This window comes from Stegodyphus dumicola, chromosome 4 (genome assembly GCF_044657685.1).
Source record: "Stegodyphus dumicola isolate Sdum_Otavi_A_Nest chromosome 4, ASM4465768v1".
Classification (NCBI taxonomy): Eukaryota; Metazoa; Arthropoda; class Arachnida; order Araneae; family Eresidae; genus Stegodyphus; species Stegodyphus dumicola.
In genome coordinates, this window is record NC_140771.1 from 26,773,540 (window position 1) to 26,795,355 (window position 21,816).

A 21,816-nucleotide genomic window follows, 5' to 3' on the forward strand; every position below is an offset into this window, starting at 1 on the left:
AAAGGGATTTATTTGTGTCCATACCCAATAACTGTTGGCGGGAATATTCGGGTATGCAGTGTTGGATTTTTGTTTGCACAGGACCAGCAGGTGAACGCAGGATGCCAAGTGATCAATGCATGGATATTATATTCTTCTGGAAAGCTACACAACTTCCACATCAAGATCCATTTGCTTTGATTGACAGACAATTTTGGTATCCTTCCCACTGTACTCGTCATAACATAGTACATTGAGGACATTCTGTGACTTGTGTTACGGACCTTATTCCAGCATCTCCAAAGCGTTTTCAGCGAAACAAAGGTCACCGACATAATGAAACGTGCTTCTAGGACATTCTAATTGCGACATTTTTCCATGTTTAGCACGACCGCCTGTCCTCTCGCTCCTCGATCGAGCATGCCTGTAACTTTATCGAATGCTGAACTCGGTAGATCCTTTGACATTGAAGAAAGAAAGCAGCTTTTTTTATTATTATTTTACCCTGAAAGGAACACTAAATTACCTTGATTTGCAATTCACATTCGCTTTTTAAATTGGGGAACTGATGAAAGTATTTTGATTTAACTAAAAAGCTGACTTTTTATTCTGCGCTAGCAGAAACACTTAAGAGCACATTTGTAGAGACATTAGGTTATAATGATGCAGGAACGTGAAAAGTGTGCAAGTGTAACCGGGATTCGAACTCCCGACCTCACTAATACGCTTCCAGTTACACTACGATTCCCGTTACACTAGGCAAGCCTGCTAAAAGAAGGGAGAAAATACCTTATATACTCCCCCTTTTAAAGGGCGACTGAAGTAAGGGCCCGAGTCGTCAAATTCCAGCAGTGACAAATTATGATCTTTTAGTTCGGACGGCATTTGTAGAATCAGTAGGTTATATCAATGAGAGGAAACTGCAGAAATCTGCAATAGCCTTCACCGGGGTTCGAACTTCGAACTTCCCGAATACGCGTAGGATGTGTTTTCGGTTACATAACGCAGGCATACGAAAAGAGGGGAGAAAATAACTTATACAGTTTAGATTAATTTAGTGCCGTACATTCCACAGATTCTAGCCATTCATTAACACATTTGTTCTTATCTACGAGGATATTCGTAGTTAGCAAACTGAGTTTACTTTCCAACTACGAGATAACTCGTCATTGCTCACTTTATCTAAATTACCGAGTATGAGTATTGCCATAGCAAATGCATGCAATGTTTAGACGTTTGGGGTAAGGCAAGGGATTAACTAATACACTTGACGTACTGAAATGGTTTATCTATTCAACAAAATTTAGATATAATTACTGAATGTTCAGAACTATTTTCTTTGATTTATTCACTTGGAAAATGTTATAAATGGATTGCTCAAATTCTTGTTCAGTGATTTATGTAAGACTAATCGAAAATAATGTACGGTATGTGCAGGGGTACACTTAGGTTCCGGATAGAATTCATCATCATTGCAATGCTAGTATTATATTGTAAGGATCTTAAGTTTTACTAACGTTTATTTTATTTTAAATCTTTACTATCACTTCTTATTTTCTACTTCCGGCCAGAATTAAAAGCGTTAACTTATTTATGCAAAATTTGTCTGGCGAACGCCAAGTACTTAAGTTGTGGCTTTTTGCCAAGCGAGAGAGAGGAAGGAGTTAGTCGAAGCAGGCCGCTTGCCTTAGAAGTTTTACTCGGTTGCTGGTTGCCTTCTAGGCCAGAGGTTTAATCCTCTTGATAATTTTAAACGTATTGTAGTGTTAACAGTTCTCTGTACTACATACGGCTTCCTGTTAATATACGGCCAATCTTCCAGGTTTATTATTCCAAAGTTAAGTTAGAGTTTAGTTAAATATTTTTATATTCTTACGTTCAGACCACAAGTAGTTGGTCTCTGTATTCCGAAGTACGGAAATTATTGTAAAGAGTGAAAAATAAAGGGTTTCGTATACCCTTCCTGTGTATCTTGTCTACTTCCCACATTTATTGAACATAGCTTTAGTAAGCTCCCTGTTCCGAGTCAGGTTCCTCAATGTTCCCCAAGAAAGTAAGGCAGAACATTGAACCTGATAATATAACTATTAAATAAATTCTACTTACCCATGGATGTTCACATGCGATATCTTTCTCTTCGGAGAATGTGGTGTTTTTTGGAAAGCTGGGGATATAAGAGTCCATGCGACAGCCTTCCTGAAAGAAATTTATGCTAAAACTATTTATGCGTTAACATTATTTATCCAATAGATTCATCATAAAGATAAAAAAATCAACAAACTACATAATAATTATGTTATAATTAATGTAACGCGTTATAATTAACGTATGATTAAAGTAACACGCTATAATTAATGTAAAGCATGATTTCAGAAACTAGAATACAGTTTTTCAATGTAGCGTTAACATCCAATGTTGCATGCCGAAGAAATGTAGAGGGTTTTACTGGTCCAAGGCGCAATAGCAAGCATAATGGCTTTTATTACCTTATTCTTGTTTTAATCCGATGTTCATTTTTTTCTCAAAGTGGGAAATACGGACACATTTGAAAAATTTGATTGCCTAAACACTTTTGAAACAGACTTCTTTTAATTTTTATAAATATTGCAATCACGCATATTCATAAGAATAATCCCAAATTATATCAGTCAACCCTCCGCATAAGCTATTGCTAGATGCAAATGAAATCGAATTCAGAAAGAAGCTACCAGCGTTTTGTAGCTTTAGCCATTTTGCAACTGATACGTCCTACAGTCTAAATGATTCTGTATTGAGGCACATAAAGTTTGCTCATCTATACAAGCTTTTACCATTCATGGTAACTTATAATTTCGATTTCGAAGATGCTATGAACATGATGCTTTCTTAGACTGACACAAAAACCGTGGGATAATTAATCTGGCAATTCTGACAAAAATTAACAAATGGCTGTTGCTTGTCATTGACTATTAGGAAGAAAAATATGGGATGAGAAGTGTGCAAACAGACAGTTCACCCTTAAAGGGGTTTCTCTTTCTTTCTTCTTTTTCCTGAAGAAATTAACTATAAGAGTCTATAGTAAGTCTTAAGTCTTTACTATAAGAGAAGATTTCCTTTTTCTCTTTTTTCTTCTTTTTCCTAGACAGTGGATTTTCTGGCTTATACCGAACACAAAGTGCGTTCTGAAAAGAATTTGATATCCGTAATTACCAAGCAAGCTAATGATTCTTTTGATGGTAAGGTTTTTTCGATTCTTTAGTGTGGAAGTGGTAAACACTAAGCATCGATATTTCAGTCTTCTACTAGTAAGTTTGAGGTATCGATGACTGACGTTTAACGAGCAACGATATTCGCCAACAAAATAAAGATCTAAATTATTTAGAACAGCATTTATTGATAATAAGTCATTCAATTTGTTAAGCTTGTACGGTATAGTTTAATTTTACAACAGTTATTTTGATTTTAAAACCCTTTCCTATCAATTCTTGTTTCCACTTACAATTCACTACCAGAATGAGTTTTGAGAATCGCGTTGGATGCAAATGAGTTGGAAGAAGTGTTTAAGGAAGGTTCAAGTTACTTCGATAGAGAGGGCTAGGAATCCTGAGTAGCGCGTGTTTGCTCTTGGAACAAGTCACTCTTGAAGTTGTTACGCTTAGCCGTATTATTACGTGCCTTTTGATATTCGCCGGCTAATCTGAATTAAAGCGCCAACTACGTTAGATAATTGTGCTTTTGTGTTTAACTTCGGATAAGTTTCATTTAGTTAATTATAGTTTAGCTTCTTATTTCTTATTTTGAGTTAGTAAGTAAGCCCGAGTAGAGGCTTCCTGTAAATCCAAGAAGGAGCCGATTGTTATTCTTTTGTTCCAGCAATTCCAGCGCCCTAGGGGATCATTCCAATTGGCAGCTTGTATAAATAAAGCATATTATATTAATAATTCCAAGTAAAACTATACTTTTGTCGTTTGTAAGAAAAATGTTCTCCAAAAATCAACGCTCTAAGCAACTGCCTGTGTTACCTATCCTGCAGACGACCCTAATCACGTTTAATGAAAACTCACTGAAAATTAGCTTTCGGAAGGACACTTGAGAGATAAATGAAAGATATACTTCGTGCAATGGCAATAGTTTGTAAATTGCTTTATTTTACTTAACCAATTATTATGATTTAGGTCTTTACTATAACTTCCTTCCGTATTCCTCACCAGAATGTAAATTAGGCTTTTATGTATTTAAGATGAGGATTTTGAATGTTTAGATTAAAGCTTTTGGTAGCCGCGTTTTTGTTAGTTACTCTCGCTAACTCTGCTTAAAGTTATACTCCGACCTTAGCGTCCTGATTCTAGATGTTTTAAAAATAAGCGCCAGTAAAATTTCGAGCCAGCTAAAGTAATCTATGTTATCTGTAATTTCAGACTACGTTACCTACGTTGTAGTGTTATTGACTGTTATTCTTTATGTGAGCGCATATTGTGCCAGTTCTGTTCAATTTAAAAACTAAACAGAAAGTTTATTTTAAGATTCTCCAGTAGTTTGCAATTTGTTTTAAACAAAGCGATAGCTCGTTATTAGTTTCGTAGGGTCTTCAGAACTTCTTCTTCAAGGTATCAGTTACAACAGAGCTCTACAAGTTACTAAATCGTGTAGACGATAAATGCATGACACTGTTGTAAGGAATCACTGCATGTCTCCTACAGACTGTTGTGGTGTACATGATTAGGACATCCATCTAGCAGTTAGAAGATCTATGTTTGAATCTCAGAGAAATCAGTACAGTTGATTTTTCACATTTCCATCTTAGAATAAACTTAAAACTCTTTACACTAACTCCTGAATTAAAGTGCGATAAACGATAAATCTTCACCACTTAAATGTGCTCGACTGTATTTTCATGTCTTTCTCCAGTTTCTCTTCCATTGGAGGGGGAATGTACGGAATAATGCAATTCCTCCGTGCCCTCTTCTCGTTTCGAGTAATTAAGCACATTTGACAAACAGTTGGAAGATTTGTGATTGGAAAGCCGGCGACGACGCAAATTATTTTTCACGTTTGCCTCTTCGTAAAAGTCTAGCAAACTCTACACCGTAACATAATATTAAGGTAAAAAAACTTTGGAAAAGGCATTCTACTGTCCCATTAGAGTAAACGCGAGCTTGATTTAATCCATTAAGTTGTGAGACAATTAAAAAAAAAGTGGATCATCAAAAACAAAAGAGAATTTCAACGCAGTTTTGGATTAAAAAAGCAAGATGCCAAAATCTAAATTCAGAGATAACGTTCCTGATGAATGACAACATAAAGTGTTACAAAGAATTTGTAAAAACATTTTAATATCTTTTACAGCAGCTGTCAGTATTACACATGTTACTGTAACAGCTTATGTATACTGAAGAAAACCGTTATTCATTGTTAATATCATATACGTATTCTCCCTATCATTCCTAAACAATTCACAATAAATCATTACCGTGATGGAAGATTTAAAAGATACAACAAAATAATACTGGTAGCGTTAATTATCAAGTCACAGGACAAAGAAGTAGCCAAAATAATACAAAGATAACTCACTGATGCCAATAAAACAAGTAAGTAGTACTAGTAAACTTACCAACCCCATCATAGCCACAGTCATCAACAGGAGAGTAAGAAGAGTGAACAGAATAGTGCGAATGAGGACGCTGCTAAACCCTTTCTGGAAGATAATGATAAACTGCAACTTCGAAGATTTCTAAAAATAAATAATTACAGCAAAAGTTATTCTCTTTATAAATCTTTTTTTTTTTTCAATGAAACTCTCACTGAAGGTATATGTAAACCTTCGGAGGTGACGTTTTTTAATTATTAGAATTTTATACTCCGATTTGTATTTTAACGTTAAGCAAGGCATAAAGCTTCGCTAAACATAAAAAAAAAATTATTATTATTATTATTATTTTTTTGTAACATGAAAAATAAAGGGAAATTTATGTCACAAAATTTGCAAATGGGTAAAATACTTTAGCTAACAAACAAATCAATATTTTACTATTTTATAAATTTCATAATAATGAGTTTTATACATATGTACATACTTATAATGACTTTTACAAATAATAAACTGCTTTTATTTTATGATACGATTATCTTAGAGACTATTGTAGCTAGAAGATAGTAGTAAAAAAATTTCTTAAAACAAACTGACGTAATGCCTGAATTAAACCCATATAAATCAGAAATTATTATGTTATGATGAGTGCAGTGTATTCATTTCATACATTTATTAAAAAAATTCGTTTCGGGAACGTTTCCAATAGGCAAGGGTTTCTAAAATTTTATTTCCACTCTACATTAGCAATTTACTTTTAATTAATAATTTTGTTTTCTAGTCGATTTGCTTACTAAATTTCTAGAAATTCTTTAATAGTTAAAATTTCTTTTTTAAGGAATTTACTACATTTGTTTTTACTTTTGGTTTTGAATATTACTATACCCATGCCTATATGGATGACGAAACACCAATTGAGTAATTGAAGAGTTAGGTTTGGAGGCAATTTCATCTTGGAAAAGATCTGTCTCCTGCCTGCTCAACAATTATTCACTTTATGCAAATTAATTTAGTCTTAAAAATTCTTTAAAAATTTTTTGGGATTATTTTAACAAAAATATTTCAATTACAGTTCAAATTTTTTCGTTTTTTTCCATCAGTTAACTCAGATGAATACAAGACATAGAACACTAAATTCTTCCCTGTAAATTAAGAGTGTCGTTCTCGAGGCAGCCTATCACGTTTATTTTTCAGTGAGTGCTACTGTTTGTAAACCAATAAAATTAAACTTTGTGAAGATCTGAGTTAGAAATTTAACAATTTTTAAGGTTAGGATTTGAAAGATTTGAATTACAAGAAAAGCGCGAAGATTCGAATTTTCAAATCTCGAATCATTTTCAAGTTTCTTGAGATTCAAATATCCCATTCCTATTAAAAATAAACATCACATTTAGATTCATTAATATAAATCTATAAGAAATATCTCCGAAATGTTAAGTATAAAGGAAAGGAAAAGTATGTAAATGTAAACTTTGTCAACGTAATGAATTCACTACTACTTTCACTACAAATCTTACAGCGGAGAGCAGCGATAAGAACTTCTAAATGTAAAAGTACCTTTAGTTTACCAGCAATGACAGCCAACCACGAACAGATGACGCTGGTGATGCAGATTAAAAATACCGTGCAACCAGCTATCCACAAGTAATTCATGCTGCAAAAAGAATAAGCAGTATATTATTTATTCTTATTAAGCATAAGAATAAGCATTATATTATTTATTCTTATTAAGCATAAGAATAAGCATTTATATTATTATCATTATTTACAACTTTGCTTTCTTGGAGATAAATCTGATGGAAATTAGCTCTCTGGGCAAATTGGCTGCAAAATTATACATATTGTTACGAATTTTGTACATAGATAGATGATTTTAGTGTAGTTGTATGTGAAATTGTTGTATTTTTCTGTGTAAATGAAACGCGAAACAAATTTTAAGAAAAGCTATGCCGGAAAAGTAAGAATACAGGGGCAAGTCCGTTTAACATTGAGTAAATGGGCATCTCGGTAATTTGGCGAAATATTGCCAAGCATACAATGGTTTTGACGACTAATTTTGCCCCCAATATTTGGCGTAAAACTTGTCAAACTTGGCGACCATTTGGCGATTTTTTGGTCCGTTTCCTGTATCACCATAATAAGTATTGTAATTGATCATTATATTAGCTGTAACCAGCATTCGATCCTCATATTGCTTCCCAGTAATTTCGAGAAGAAGAATGTACTATAAATATCTCGGTGGCCCGCTGAAAACTATATAAGAGAGAGAGCATCTGCGCTCTAAAAACCATATCGAAAATATCTGTAAAAAAGCCAACCAAGCAATAGGCAGTATTTATGCACTCATAGGGAGAAATTCTAAACTTAATCTCGCTACAAAAAGAGTTATTTATCTACAAGCTATCCGCCCGATTTTACTATATGCTTCCCCAGCGTCGGCTGCAACTGCAAGAACTCATCGTGAAAAAATACAAAGAATTCAAAACAAGGCCATCCGAATAATTACAAATGCGCCTTGGTTCGTACGAAACAGTACTCTTCACAATGACTTAAAAATTAAACCAACGGATTCTGAAATTCTAAAAGCTTCTCATAACTTTTTTTTATGAAATGTGACAGTCATCCTAAGAATATCATCAAAAAACTAGGAAATTATGATTTCACTATTGAACAACGTCACAAGAGGCCCTGCACTATTCAACATAATAGTCGATGGTAATGTATATATTTTCGTTTTCTTCTTATTTAGCCAAGATTTTACTTCATTTTCTTTATTTATAGATTATCAAATTACAAAGCGCCATGGACTTTGTTCCTGCCAAAGCAGGTAGACTTTGTGTGTAAATAGTTTTTACTCTTGTGAAACGTTTCAATGTACTGCAAATTGATTTTTTCATCATTTTACTTTCCAATTATTGCTTATCAGAAGAATAATTTTTATGAAATTTTAAAAATGCCTTACAATACATCCTGCAAGAGATGGTGCAACCAGAGCTCCAGTCAACTAAAATGCTTTTGATCCCTACTAATAGATGGCGCCACAAGAGCACCTAATTTGTTCAAAGTTTACTTATTCTACGGACTGCGGCACAGGAGCCTCCGTCGCTAGTAATCTCTGAGTTCTAGCAAGCATGTGTAGAAGTACTTCCATATTATTGGACACAACTTACTCGATTCTTCAAGCATTTAAAAGTGAAGTATCATATATTGGTAAAGGCCGTTAATGGTCGATTGTCTCTTACTAAGTGATAAGAAATAGACATAGACATAGACATAGCATCTGCGCTCAGTAGTTAGCTGTTGTTGTTGAGTTGTTAGTTCACCGTGAAATCGAATTAGTTTTCTCCTTAATTGAGCTTTGCATTGCATTGTGTTTTAACGTTCGTAGTAGTTTGAAGCGTTACTGCTGATTGTATTTCGTGATACTGTAAACACCTGTAAGAGTAGTTCTGTGGAAGATTTCAGAACATTGAAGTGTTTCTGTTGATAAAATAAATTTTATTAACCTGTCATCGGACTGTGTGAATTCATTCTATTACGAACCCGTACGCATGCAACAATATATTAAGCTAATATAAGCAGACGGTACTTTATACTATTTGTACGAAAATTATGCCATTCGTCAGAACGGGAAAACTTACAAATTTTAACGAAAATTCTATGCATGCTAAAATGCTTGAAAATTTTTGATTTCAAATTCCATTCTTTTTTTTTTTTTTTTTTTTTTTTTTTTTTTTTTTTTTTTTTATACTTGATCTACACTTCTATAAGATTTGAATTCTACTTTTAGTTTTTTTTTTTTTTTTTTTATAGACAAAAAAGAATATAGTTTCGAAATTTTCTCAACAAAGTTTTGATGTCATATGTATTCATATTAATATACAGACGTAAAAATAAAGAAAACCTCTTCGATGGAAAATTGATCCGACATGAAATACCAGTATTCAGAATTCCTCGATAATTATATTAAATATGAGAATAATATTAAATTTTATATTGAAATATCATAAAACTGAAAAAAAAAGTATAATTTGCAAATAGTCTTTAATAAAGTACTTACAAAAAAACTGCATCATCTAGAAAAATAAAAATTTCGCAATGTTCACGCATTATTTTGTTACTTTACATTATTTCAGCTGTTGCTAAGCAAGATGTGAGATCAGTCTGCATTCATATTGCATCATACAGCGCTTTGTGTCATCCGATTTCTATAAATAGCGCGGTAAAAGGCGGCAACGCCTCTCTTCTGTAAACGATGAAAGATGGCTCCGTATGTTCAGTTGACGCAAGGAAAAAACATGTGTGGCAGTTGCTTTAGCTAAGGAAGGATATTTGACAGGCGTGAAAAATTGGTAGCAATCAATCGACTGTCCCGAGAGCGATTAAATTGGACATAACAATAATGATGATGAGAGAGAAGAGCCGGATCTGACCGAAAGATAGTGACACAAAATATGATATGAAACTGGTGTTTCTCCGTAATCGTCATGCAAGTGCTGCTGATTTAAAAAGTTAAATTTAAGAAAGAATGTGGTATTAATTTAAGCGCACGCACTGTCCAAAAACACCTTCGAAATGCGATCTGCATGCGTATTACCTCCCGAAAAGGCCTTTTCTTAAAAAAAGAAAAATATATAAAAATAAAGGAAAAAATATGAAAGCTTTCAGATTTTATAATTACGCCCAAAAGGGTTTTTTTTTCAATTGCATACACATACACGTTTCGAGAGCAGTTGGGCTAAAAATATTTAAAAAAAGCCTATCTTTAGAATTTCCGATAGACAGTCTCGTACGCTGGATATATATATATATATATATATGTGTGTGTGTGTGTGTGTGTGTAATGATATTTTTAAATCAATTGATTAAATTAAATTCTAATAATATTGCTTAATAATGTGTTGGCGATTCTCTACCTAAATTGCATCCCTGTTCCTAAATTTTGGCGAAATCCTTTCTTTAGTATAAAATATATTAACTTGTTGGCGCCCGCCAAATCGCCAAACTCATAAATCTGTCGTATTACATAAAGTCCTTTAGAACACTCCTGGTGAGAGGATAGCGTCACCTCGTGATTTCAATTAATATCGCTGATTGGAGGAGCCTCGTGACGCACACATAGGTATAAATAGGGCTTCTGCTCAAGGTACAAAAACAACGCTTGTGAGATGGATGCTAAAATAAACCTACCACTTTATAATCCAAAATTTGTCTCATTCCTGTTGCCCCGGCTGCACAAAACAAATAATGTATGAGAAATTACATTTCAGAAAGCCGGTAGGATACCACCTTCAACGGGATTATCTAAAAAAGAAGATACCCCAAGGATTATACGGATAAAATGTTACGCACTTTAGATGAATTTGCCGCTGTGCGACTTCTATGTTTCTACATTTTTCTCTAGGCGTTCTTGCTTCAAGAGAATCATCCTTCTGTTACCTGTATTCTGGTATTCTGCAGATTGCTTTACGTCCAGAAAAGCATACTTCTGCCCCCTGTGATGCGTGATCTGTGTTTCCATGGAAAGTTCGTCGTTCATCAAATGTGCTCTTACCGTTGACCTACTTTTGAGAATGGAAATCTTTCCCTACGTCTACGCCGTTCTGTGTTGCTCTCGAGAGCTTTGTGCTTGTGTGGTGATTGATCGTGTTTTGCGAAAATCTAATCAAGAGTGCACAAAAATGTGTATTTTCGTGTCGATTTCATCACCCGTATTCTCGTCACAATAAGTTGGCGATGCAAATGATATTATTACTATTGAATTATAATTACTGATTTAATAATAGTGTTTTTATTTTGAAAATTTTAAAAAGTATTATTTTGGTATAAATGTATTTTAAATTTGGTATTTAAAGGATGTATTTTGGTTTTAATATTGTTTTGGGAAAATTTAAAGAGTATTATTTTTGAGTTAGTTTTATTTATGAAAGTATTATTAAGAGAATAATGGCTAAGGAAAACATCTCTGATCCTGATGATTCATTAAGGGCAGCTAGCGCTGAACCTGAAACAAGTATAATTCCCTTTGACGCGCAGAATGATATGGATATAAATTCATGGCTTGAGTACTTTAACAAAACTCATTTAGATAAAGATGAAACGTGGAAGCTTAATAATGTAGCTCGATATCTGAAAGGTAATGCACTTAGCGTATATGTCAAAAACTGCCATAAAATTACTAAATATGAGGAATTAGTCCAAATTTTAAAGGAAAATTTTTTCGACCCCACTTTAACTACGTTTGCCAATTACAAGTACAATCATAAAGAAGACATAACGCAATATTTTCGCAAAAAATTAGATATTGGTAAAAAATTAAATCTAACTCATGAAATGATCTTGGAGGGTCTGACGGATGGCCTTCCTATAGAATTAAAATCCTTAATGACGATCAACGCACCCTCTGACCCCATCTCTTGGCTTACTCATGTCCATAAGCTTATTAAGATTAGCGAAAATCAACAAATCAAAAGTGCACCTCCAGATTTGTTACTCCAATTGGGAACAGTCCCCAAGATTACAATCGATTTAATAGAAGTAGAATTTCAGCTTCAAGCTATGAAACTACTGTGAAACAAGATTCTCCTAGAGCCAACAATTTTCAACGTTTTCAAAGATCAAGTAATTTTTATAATCGGTTCAGTGGTCCAAGATTTACAAGCCATCATAATTATAATTCTCAAAATAGATTTCCATTGCCACCCAGTCCCTGTAGACTTTGCACCCGGAACGGAATCCCAAATGCTTTTCACTGGTTTCAGGTTTGTCCTTTCAGGGGGGAAAGATCTGATACATCTAATGTTACGCCCCTTGCAATAGAACCAACCCCAGAAACCCCTCACAGTAGTTGACTATTAAAGGTGTCGGGATATTTGTCCAATAAGAAACGTTTAGAGTGTGTTGTAGACAGTGGTGCCACCATATCAATAATTTCTTCCAAAACAGCTAGACAATTACGTTTAAAAGTACAAAGAGTTAGATCATTTTCAGTAACCCAAACTAAAGGAAAAATAATCTTCAACAAAATATGTTGTATACAAATGAAAATTGGACGGATTAGTAACCAAATTACCTTGTTTGTTCTTGATAATAATTTGAATTATGTAATTTTAGGACTTTATGAATGCAAATTATTTGAGTTGAGTATTGATTGTACTAATTTAAAAATTAAACAGAGAGCTATTGTACTTAATGATGACTGCCATTTTGACAGCCGACCCATATCTCTACACCTCCAACTTCAAGGTGGTACAACAAATGTTTATCCATGTGTTAATAATGATGATGATTGTTAATAATGATGATGATTAATAATGATGATGATTCTGAATTAGTAATGATGATGATGTAAGAAATTTTCCAACCTGTAAATCTCGGACTACAAATCCAAAGGAATTAGTTTCTCAGTCTAACATTTATGTGAAAAAATGCTGTTTCTAATACTGTCGATAACAAAGAGTATAACTTGGAAAAATTGTTAAATGATTATTCATCTGTGTTTTCTAAAAATAAGTATGATGTAGGAAAAATTAATATTGAACCTCAACGAATTAATTTAAATTCTGATTTGCCTGTATCATTAAGACCTTATAGAACATCCCCTATGGAAGAAGAGGAAATTAAGACCCAAATTGATCAATTATTACAAGCAGGTATAATTAAAGAAAGTTGTAGCCCATATTCGTCCCCCGTGACTTTAGTATTTAAACGTGAGGAAGGTAAGAAAACTAGATTGTGTATAGATTATCGAAAATTGAATTCCCTGGCTAAAACAGATGCAAACCCTCTTCCTCGCATTGACACTTTGTTAGACAAATTAAGTAAAGCAAAAGTATTTTCTACAATTGATTTGAGATCTGGTTTCTGGCATATCCCGATTCACCCTGCAGATACTGAGAAATTAGCTTTTTGCACGAATTTTGGATTATTCGAATGGTTAAGACTCCCTTTTGGTTTCAAAAATGCTCCTGCAATTTTTAACAGAACAATTAGACGAATATTAATAAAAAATAAAATTAATTTCGCTTGCAGTTACTTTGATGATATAATCGTTTACTCTTCCTCCGAGAAGGAACATTTAGAACATTTAAAAATTTTGTTTGAGGTGTTTAAAGAGGAGCATATTAAATTGAATCGAAACAAATGTGTGTTTGCCAGAAATCAGATCACATTTCTTGGCTATGAAATAAAAAATGGTAGAATAATTCCCGATAACCATAATATAGAAGTTATTAAGAAACTTAAAAACCCCAGTAACACCAAAGTGTTACAAAGAGTTTTGGGAAGTGTGAATGTGTATCATAGATTCATTCCGAATTATGCAACTATTAGAGCTCCATTAAACAGACTCTTGAAAAAAGATGTCAAGTGGGAATGGGATGACCAATGTCAAAAAGCTTTCGACGAAATGAAAAGAATACTGATTTCCAAACCTGTTTTACAATTGTATGATTCCAGTAGGCCATGTCATATTTTTGTTGACGCTTCTCAAACTGCTGTTGGAGCTGTTTTGAAACAACAAGATAAAAATGATGTCTTTCACCCTGTATCATATCATTCCCGAACTTTAAGAAATTATGAGAAAAATTATACGATTAATGAGTTAGAATGTTTGGCCATAGTAGATGGCCTAGACAAATTCTATTACTATCTGCATGGACAAAAATTTATTATACATACGGACCATGCGGCCCTCGTTTGGCTAAAAAATGTTAAAAATTTAAAAGGTAGACTCTTCCGTTGGTCACTCAAACTAAGTATGTTCAATTATGAAGTAAAGTATCAGAAGGGCTCTACCAATATTGAAGCTGACATGCTTTCTAGACATCCTGTTTCACAGCACCTCCAACATTATGTACATTTACTTGATAGAAATGAAATAATCCAACAACAAAAAACTGATAATGTCTGCGGAAAAAATTACGAAGAGATAAATGATATGATGGTAATTAAGAAAAAGAATTTTTATAAAACTGTAGTACCTAAATCTTTAAGATTAAAATTGTTGAATAAAACCTATGAAAATTTTGGTCACCCGGGAGTTCAAATTATGCTTAACTTAATCACCCCTCAATATTATTGGCCTCATATTAGCGAAGATATCGGAAATTTTGTTAAACATTGTCATACTTGTCAACTTAATAAAAAGAAAAAACAGAAAAAAATTTGGTCTTATGCAAGACGTACCCCCAACCGACAAACCTTTCGAATGTCTCTCTATTGACACTGTGGGAGGATTTAATTATTATAATTCTACAAAAAAATATTTACATATAGTTATTGACCATGCAACAAGATATGTCTGGGCTTTTCCCTCTAAAAGTGTAACTTCAGAAACCTATGCCAATTGTCTAAAACAAATATTTCAAATACAAGTCCCCGAAAAAATTCTGAGTGACAGGAATGCAGCCTTCACTTCCTCTAGATTCAAAAAATTTCTTAAAAAGCATAATGTTAAACAACTTTTAACTTCATCTCACCATCCCCAGACAAATGGTAAAGTAGAAAGAGTAAATCAATCAATAGTAAGTCGACTAAAATGTAAAGTAAATTCTTCTTCTAAAAAAGTACCATGGACTAAAGTGCTAGAGCAAGTTGTTATCGAATTCAACAGCTCCCCTCATACGGTAACTAAGTTCACCCCAGCATACTTACTATTTGGTAACCTCCCTTTTGAATCTCCAATTGATCAAAATAAATACCCTTCCTTAAATGAAGCAAGGGCTTTAGCAAAGAAAAGAACTATCGAATATCACCGAAAGAATAAAACTAGATATGACATCAGATTTGTAGAATCTAAATTTCAACCTGGAGATTTTGTCCTTTACGAGGAATTCGAATACCCAAATACTAGAAAATTGACTTCACCCTATTCAGGCCCTTATCGGATTATGAATAAATTATCTGAAGTTAATTATGAAATCGACAGGGAAAAGTTTCACACGAAGAAACCAACTGAGATTGTACATTCGTCAAAATTAAGGTTCTATTATCCACCCGAGAACTTTAAATTACATCATGAATAAATCAAAATTTATAAATCAATAAACTATCCATAACCCTTCTTTTAGTTTTCATCCTGTTGTCCCCCTTAATAGTTGATTTATCTCTCAGTGCCTGAAAAGTTTGTCTGCCCTTTTCTTTTACTGGGCTCCTTCAAACTTGAGTTTCAGGTTCAATGCACTTTCCGTGTGGGAAACACTCCATTGAGGCTATACTACAAGTTGAGTACTATACCCTCACATTTCCTTGAGCTCATGTTTTCCTATGTTTGTGTTATAAATTGTAGCAACAGTTGAAAAAGTTAAATTTCAGTTGTTGCAACTTTTGAATTTCATTTTATGTTTCTGCAGCATCGTGTACAAAAAACTGGTATGGATGTTGGAAGTCCAATTTTGTTTTGTTATCATTAATAAGAGAAAAATAGAGTGACAAAATATGTTAAAAACCTAGCAAAATGTGTATTTTCAACAAGAGTATAAGAGCTCTAGAATAGTGACATAAAAACTCAAATGTTTTCAGTGCCAATGCTAATCCATAATTCTAGCCCTAATTAAATGATCCGGAGATCTCCAAAGACCAGTAAAAGACTGAAGATGAGCCTGAATGACAACTCTAATGATTGTACGGACTCATACACAAACTGTGAATGGCATGCCTTAAGATATAAACTTACAAATTCAGTTATATTACTATTTCCTGTTGCCGCGTAGCTAACCAGCAATATGTTATTAGTGCTTTATTTGTGCTGCACTTAGTTACTATATTATAATTTCATTAATCATTTATTATATTTTATATACTGTATTAATTATATTCAAATATTTTATGTCATATTTTATGTAAGCACTTTGTGTGCCTTGAGGTAAATCCAATCAGTTTTCCTACACACTTAATTTCCTAATAACTAAAATTTCTGCTCTCACTATCTGGACTGTCTTGGGTCAACGGCCGCGACTGCAAGCCTTTTCAGATGGGGGGGATAATTTGTAATGATATTTTTAAATCAATTGATTAAATTAAATTCTAATAATATTGCTTAATAATATATTGGCGATTCTCTACCTAAATTGCATCCCTGTCCCTAAATTTTGGCGAAATCCTTTCTTTAGTATAAAATATATTAACTTGTTGGCGCCCGCCAAATCGCCAAACTCATAAATCTGTCATATTACATAAAGTCCTTTAGAACACTCCTGATGAGAGGATAGCGTCACCTCGTGATTTCAATTAATATCGCTGATTGGAGGAGCCTCGTGACGCACACATAGGTATAAATAGGGCTTCTGCTCAAGGTACAAAAACAACGCTTGTGAGATGTATGCTAAAATAAACCTACCACTTTATAATCCAAAATTTGTCTCATTCCTGTTGCCCCGGCTGCACAAAACAAATAATGTATGAGAAATTACATTTCATATATATATTCGTACAGTTTTGCCATTGCTCACTTTTGTTAGTAAAAAATTCGTGAAAGTTTTACAAAATTTGTGTATTATTTAAAATATTAAAATTATTGTGTATTATTTAAAATATTTAAAAACAGCATATCTTTAGATTTTCCGATAGACAGTCTCGCTGCTGGAGATAAAATGTTTTTTTTTTCCTCGTACAGTGTTGAGATTGCTCGCTTTGAAATCGTTGAGTTTGTTATTCAAAAATTCATTAAAGTTTTACAAAATATAAAACAGACAATAAAACAAATTCCAAATTCGGGCATCGAGGTGCTCTTATTCGGGTGGAGGACTACGTTTTTCAGAATTTTATGATACCGTTGTTTTTTTTACAATGCGAAAATTATTACATTCATGCAGATTATTCATTATGTAATTTCTTGAAATATAATACAGGGCGATAATATTTGGTGGCAACAATTTGAAAAGTGATTCAGACTTTTAGAGTGATTCAACTCAAAATCCCGTTCTGAGACTAATAGCTCTTCTGAGCTAACGCTCCTCTTGGGATAATAATAATAATAAAAAAGTGAAAAGCGAACTTTTTGGATAAAAGAGTATGTTTCACGAACAAAGGTTCAGCAGAACTCTAATTTTTTCGGATGAATCCAAATTCAACTTACATGGATCGGACAGCAAGCGGTATTTTCGGAGACATAAAAGTGAAGATTATGTTCCAGATTGCATATTGCCTAGTGTGAAATTCCCAGCGAGTCAAATGGTCTAGAGATGCATATTCATCAAAGGAGTTAATGCCTGAAATTTATTACTTGAACTGTGAATGCATCAGTGTATACACAAAGCTTGAAGTTGTATTTAAAGCCAGTTGTTGTGGATCATTTTAAAGATACTGCAAATTGCATTTTTCATTAGAACTCTGCACCCTGCCATACAGCGCAATCGGAAAGTACAATCTAACTTATTTATGCATGATTTTGTTGCCGCATTTACAGATTTCTTGTCCACAACATAACAGATATTATAAAATTTACTTCTTACTTCCCTCTTTCAAGTGCAGGCCTATATTACAAAAATCTAGTATACACGTTTTGAACTGGCCTGGAAACAGCCCTGATCTGGAAATTGTAGGAAATTGGATCTCGCTGGAAATTGTTGGCATTTAATGGGTATCAAAAGTGCTGCTATGAAGCCTGCTATTAAGATTAAATCTCAGGAAAGCTTTATTAGGGTTTGGTTTCATGAACCTGCCCAGGATTATTTTCAGAAGTTGGTATCTTCTATGCCGGACCGTGGAAAGCTGTCATCGCAGCTCGTGGAGAACAGGCTAAATATCGAAGTGATTCTTTATGAGTGTATACATTCTCCAATTTCGGTCTTTCTCGGTAATATATACACATCTAAGTACATGCAATGTGACTGCAATTATATGTAGAATTTAACTACAAAATTTGTGTTTCATTTACTTTGTTCCACGTTTTGATAAATATTGCATTTTCATTCGTTTTCATTTTTCTGAGTAATTAAGCGAAAATAATTTATTAATTTTCATAAAACTTCAGACAAATTTATTTTATTGTAACAATATGATCTTTACATACATATATATGAAACACATAATTTACTCACATCTCCACATTTTGACACCTAGTGACGCATAGTTCCAACAGTGACACATAGTTTTGATGCTGAATTAATTCTTTTTTTTTTTTTTTTTTTTTTTTTTTTGTTCTAACTCGGAAACTTTCTACATAATGCAGAAAATATGTATGTACAATGATGTTTTGCGTTACACTTTAATGAAAATCTTGATTTCCAGTACGAGCACTGTCGCATTACCAAAATTTAATTCCTTTATAAAAAATCAAAAGCATTAAATTAAAAGATTAAAAAAATCAACCAGCAACACTATTTAGTTGTGTGATATTTACTTTTATCATTGCTAGAATAACTAGGATTGATTAATTTAATTTTTATTTTACGGATATGTTAGTGTAAAATTCCGACGACAGCACAATATCACGATAGAAGTAGATTTGACAGTTATTTTTAAAAAAAAAAGAAAATGTGACATGTACTACCTAAATTATTCATTTTCGCAGATTAATTTTTAAATTTAATGAGAAAGATATTTTATATTTATGTTTAGAACTTTGCATTAAGCGTCCACTTCTTTCTTATGCGCCATTTTTCGACTAAGCTTCTAAACAAACACCCTAGAAAAGTTTGATCATTGCTAGAACAACTAGAATTAATTTAATTTATTTTAAATTTTACTTTACGAATATCTTAGTGCGAAATTCAGATGGTAGCACAGTTTCACAATTTGATTTGCGAATTTCGCTTCCATACCGTTATAAATTTAGTATATTCTAACTGAATATGTTATGTAGTGTATATTTCAAATAACTGGGAAATAATTCAACATATAAACAAAGACGATTTGAGAGTTATTTTGAAACAAAGAAAATGTAATTTGTACGACACAAAATATTCATTTCCGCAGTCTAATATTCAAATTTAAGGAGAAAGATATTTTAGATTTATGTTTTGAACTTTGCATTAGAAGTCAACTCCATTCTTTTACGCCATTTTTCAATAAGTTTCTAGACAGATACCCTAGACAGGTTTGATCCTTTGTATCTCATTTTAAATACCTGAGTATTGATTTCAGAATAAGATATTTGCTATCTTACCTTGGCTTGATGAGAGCGCTCACAGTAATAATTACGAAGCACATGAAAAGTGTAGACAGCAGTGAATATTTAAATAAAGGATCTTTTTGCTTTAGGAATGGAACTTCTACTGATCTGTCATGGAAAGTCAGCAGCAATGGTTGAATGCCTTCTGGTTTAAACCACTGGCTGAAAAAAATGCGTTATTTTATCAAAAAAATGGGAAAACCGCAATTCATTTACAAATAAAATTTATGTTTAAATCAATCGCATATCTTGCAGCGATGCAAACAGATAAGATAAAACTTGCTGGTAATTATAATATAAAGTTCATATTTTAAAATGTTTCGAAATAAGAGCTACTACAGAGCCTGACTAAGGCAGGGGCATACGAGTTGCCACGGGACAGTTGCCCCGGGCAACCCACATCAGAGGGGGACCCCAAATTGAATAGGAAGTTTATTATTATAAAAATTTAAATACCTCTATAAAATTCGGTTCTTCATTACAACCGAAACATTCTGAAATAGTGAAGCAGAGGGGAAGAGACGTTTTTGCCCCGGGCGCCAATTAGGCTCATTCGGGCCCTAGCTACTAGTCAGAATTAATTGAAGTTTTGTGTAAATATTCCTGAACCAATCGAATTTTGTTTGGGGAAGAAAAAAATAGTTAAAATACTTACCGATAGGGGATTAAATTACTTTTCGTTACGCGGGAATGTGAAACAAATGTAATAAACATTCAAGAGTGACATAAGAAACCTTCGTTTTCCAATACAATCTGAATTTGGAAGATAGCGTGACCAAACTATAGATGATGCAGATACAATGCATGTTGCTAGGTTTCCTTCCGCTAAATTTGTAAATTTTTCAGGTATCGCCAAAGACAAAAGTCACATGAGTTCAAGTCTAGTGAACGTGCTGGACATATTGTAGAAGTTGATTATTCCTTTATGTCCAAAAGTGGCAGCTAAGTATAGCTACGCCACTGGTATTGTCCGCTCAGGCAATCTTTGTTGTTGATGCAAATAGGGACCCGCGGCTCTTGACGCTACCCTGGTGTAATGGTTAGCCGATTTTCTATTCTGTGTACATTACGAACAAAAAGTAATGACATAGTCCATTCAAGAAGAATCTGCAATTAAATAGCAAATTTTAGAAAATCAGTAAGTCCAATGTAGAACAGTTAAGGAGTCCAAACGAGACTTTTGCTACGGCTGTTGCTGATATACCAAGTCCAGCGAAGGAGAGTACAAATGAGTGAATCTTGAGACAGTGCGGAGTTTAAAAAGAAATGCACAGTATTCCAGGTGAGAGTCCATGATGATGTGTGACCCAATAATTGTTACATGACATAGGTGCAGCGTAAGCAGTTACATAAAAAATAAGTAAAAATCAAGAACCAAACAGATACATACTAAATGACAAATGAATGGGGGTATTATACAAACATAGAATAAACACAATATACACAAATGATGATATACGTAGCGGAGTACATGGAGTATACAGTAGACTGGTATTGTCAGTGACTGGTATTGTAGTGACTAGTATTGTCAAACGCAGCGGATTTCCATCTTACATAGGAATCATTGCAGCAACAGCAATGACAGAGTCGCAGTAATTACTGTTGCTGCAATGATGAAACAACGTGGTACTTCAAAAGAGATTCAAATTGTTAGCCTGAACCAAGGTCCTTCTCCTTTTCTAAAAGGGCCGACAGTAAATGCTACTGCAAATGGGAGTCACAAAATGATCGTTGGGGAATGAACAGGCATCTATACGTGCTCTCGTAGTATAAATACCAATTAGCAATTAGAAAACGCGTGGTTTGAATTCCAGCAGTGGCACGGACGACTAAACAGCCAACGGTTCACGATCGGCCTTCCTAGATCGGGGCTTCTTAAAAGTTTTTTCAATCGCGACCCATTTTTATCACTGAGATTTTTTTCCCGACCCCAGATATTAAATATAAAGTACAGATATAAAAATAAATATTCTCCCCTAAAGAATTCACTTCTTTTGTAAACAATATGCATATAAAATGAAGAAGTTTTAGGTTTTATTTTAAGCAAACAAAAATTAAAGAAAATTCTAATGAGACAGATGTGCTTGTTTTCTGCTACATGAGAGATTAAATGTTGGTGCGATATTTTACACTGCTGGGCATAAAGAATCTTCAACAT

At 33.5% G+C, this 21,816-nt stretch overlaps 1 protein-coding gene across 4 annotated transcripts in view; it reads right to left on the reverse strand.

Annotated features, from left to right (window-relative positions):
- LOC118186485 (adenylate cyclase type 2-like) overlaps positions 1–21,816 on the reverse strand; it is a 216,462-nt gene that overhangs the window by 32,201 nt on the left and 162,445 nt on the right. For all 4 annotated transcript variants that reach the window (XM_035356587.2, XM_035356585.2, XM_035356586.2 and 1 more), the window contains exons 14-17: positions 19,653–19,820; positions 7,103–7,199; positions 5,570–5,689; positions 2,086–2,175 (exon numbers count right to left, since the gene is read on the reverse strand). In XM_035356587.2, the coding sequence (XP_035212478.2) occupies positions 2,086–2,175; positions 5,570–5,689; positions 7,103–7,199; positions 19,653–19,820 (475 nt within the window). The remainder of the gene's footprint in view (positions 1–2,085; positions 2,176–5,569; positions 5,690–7,102; positions 7,200–19,652; positions 19,821–21,816) is intronic.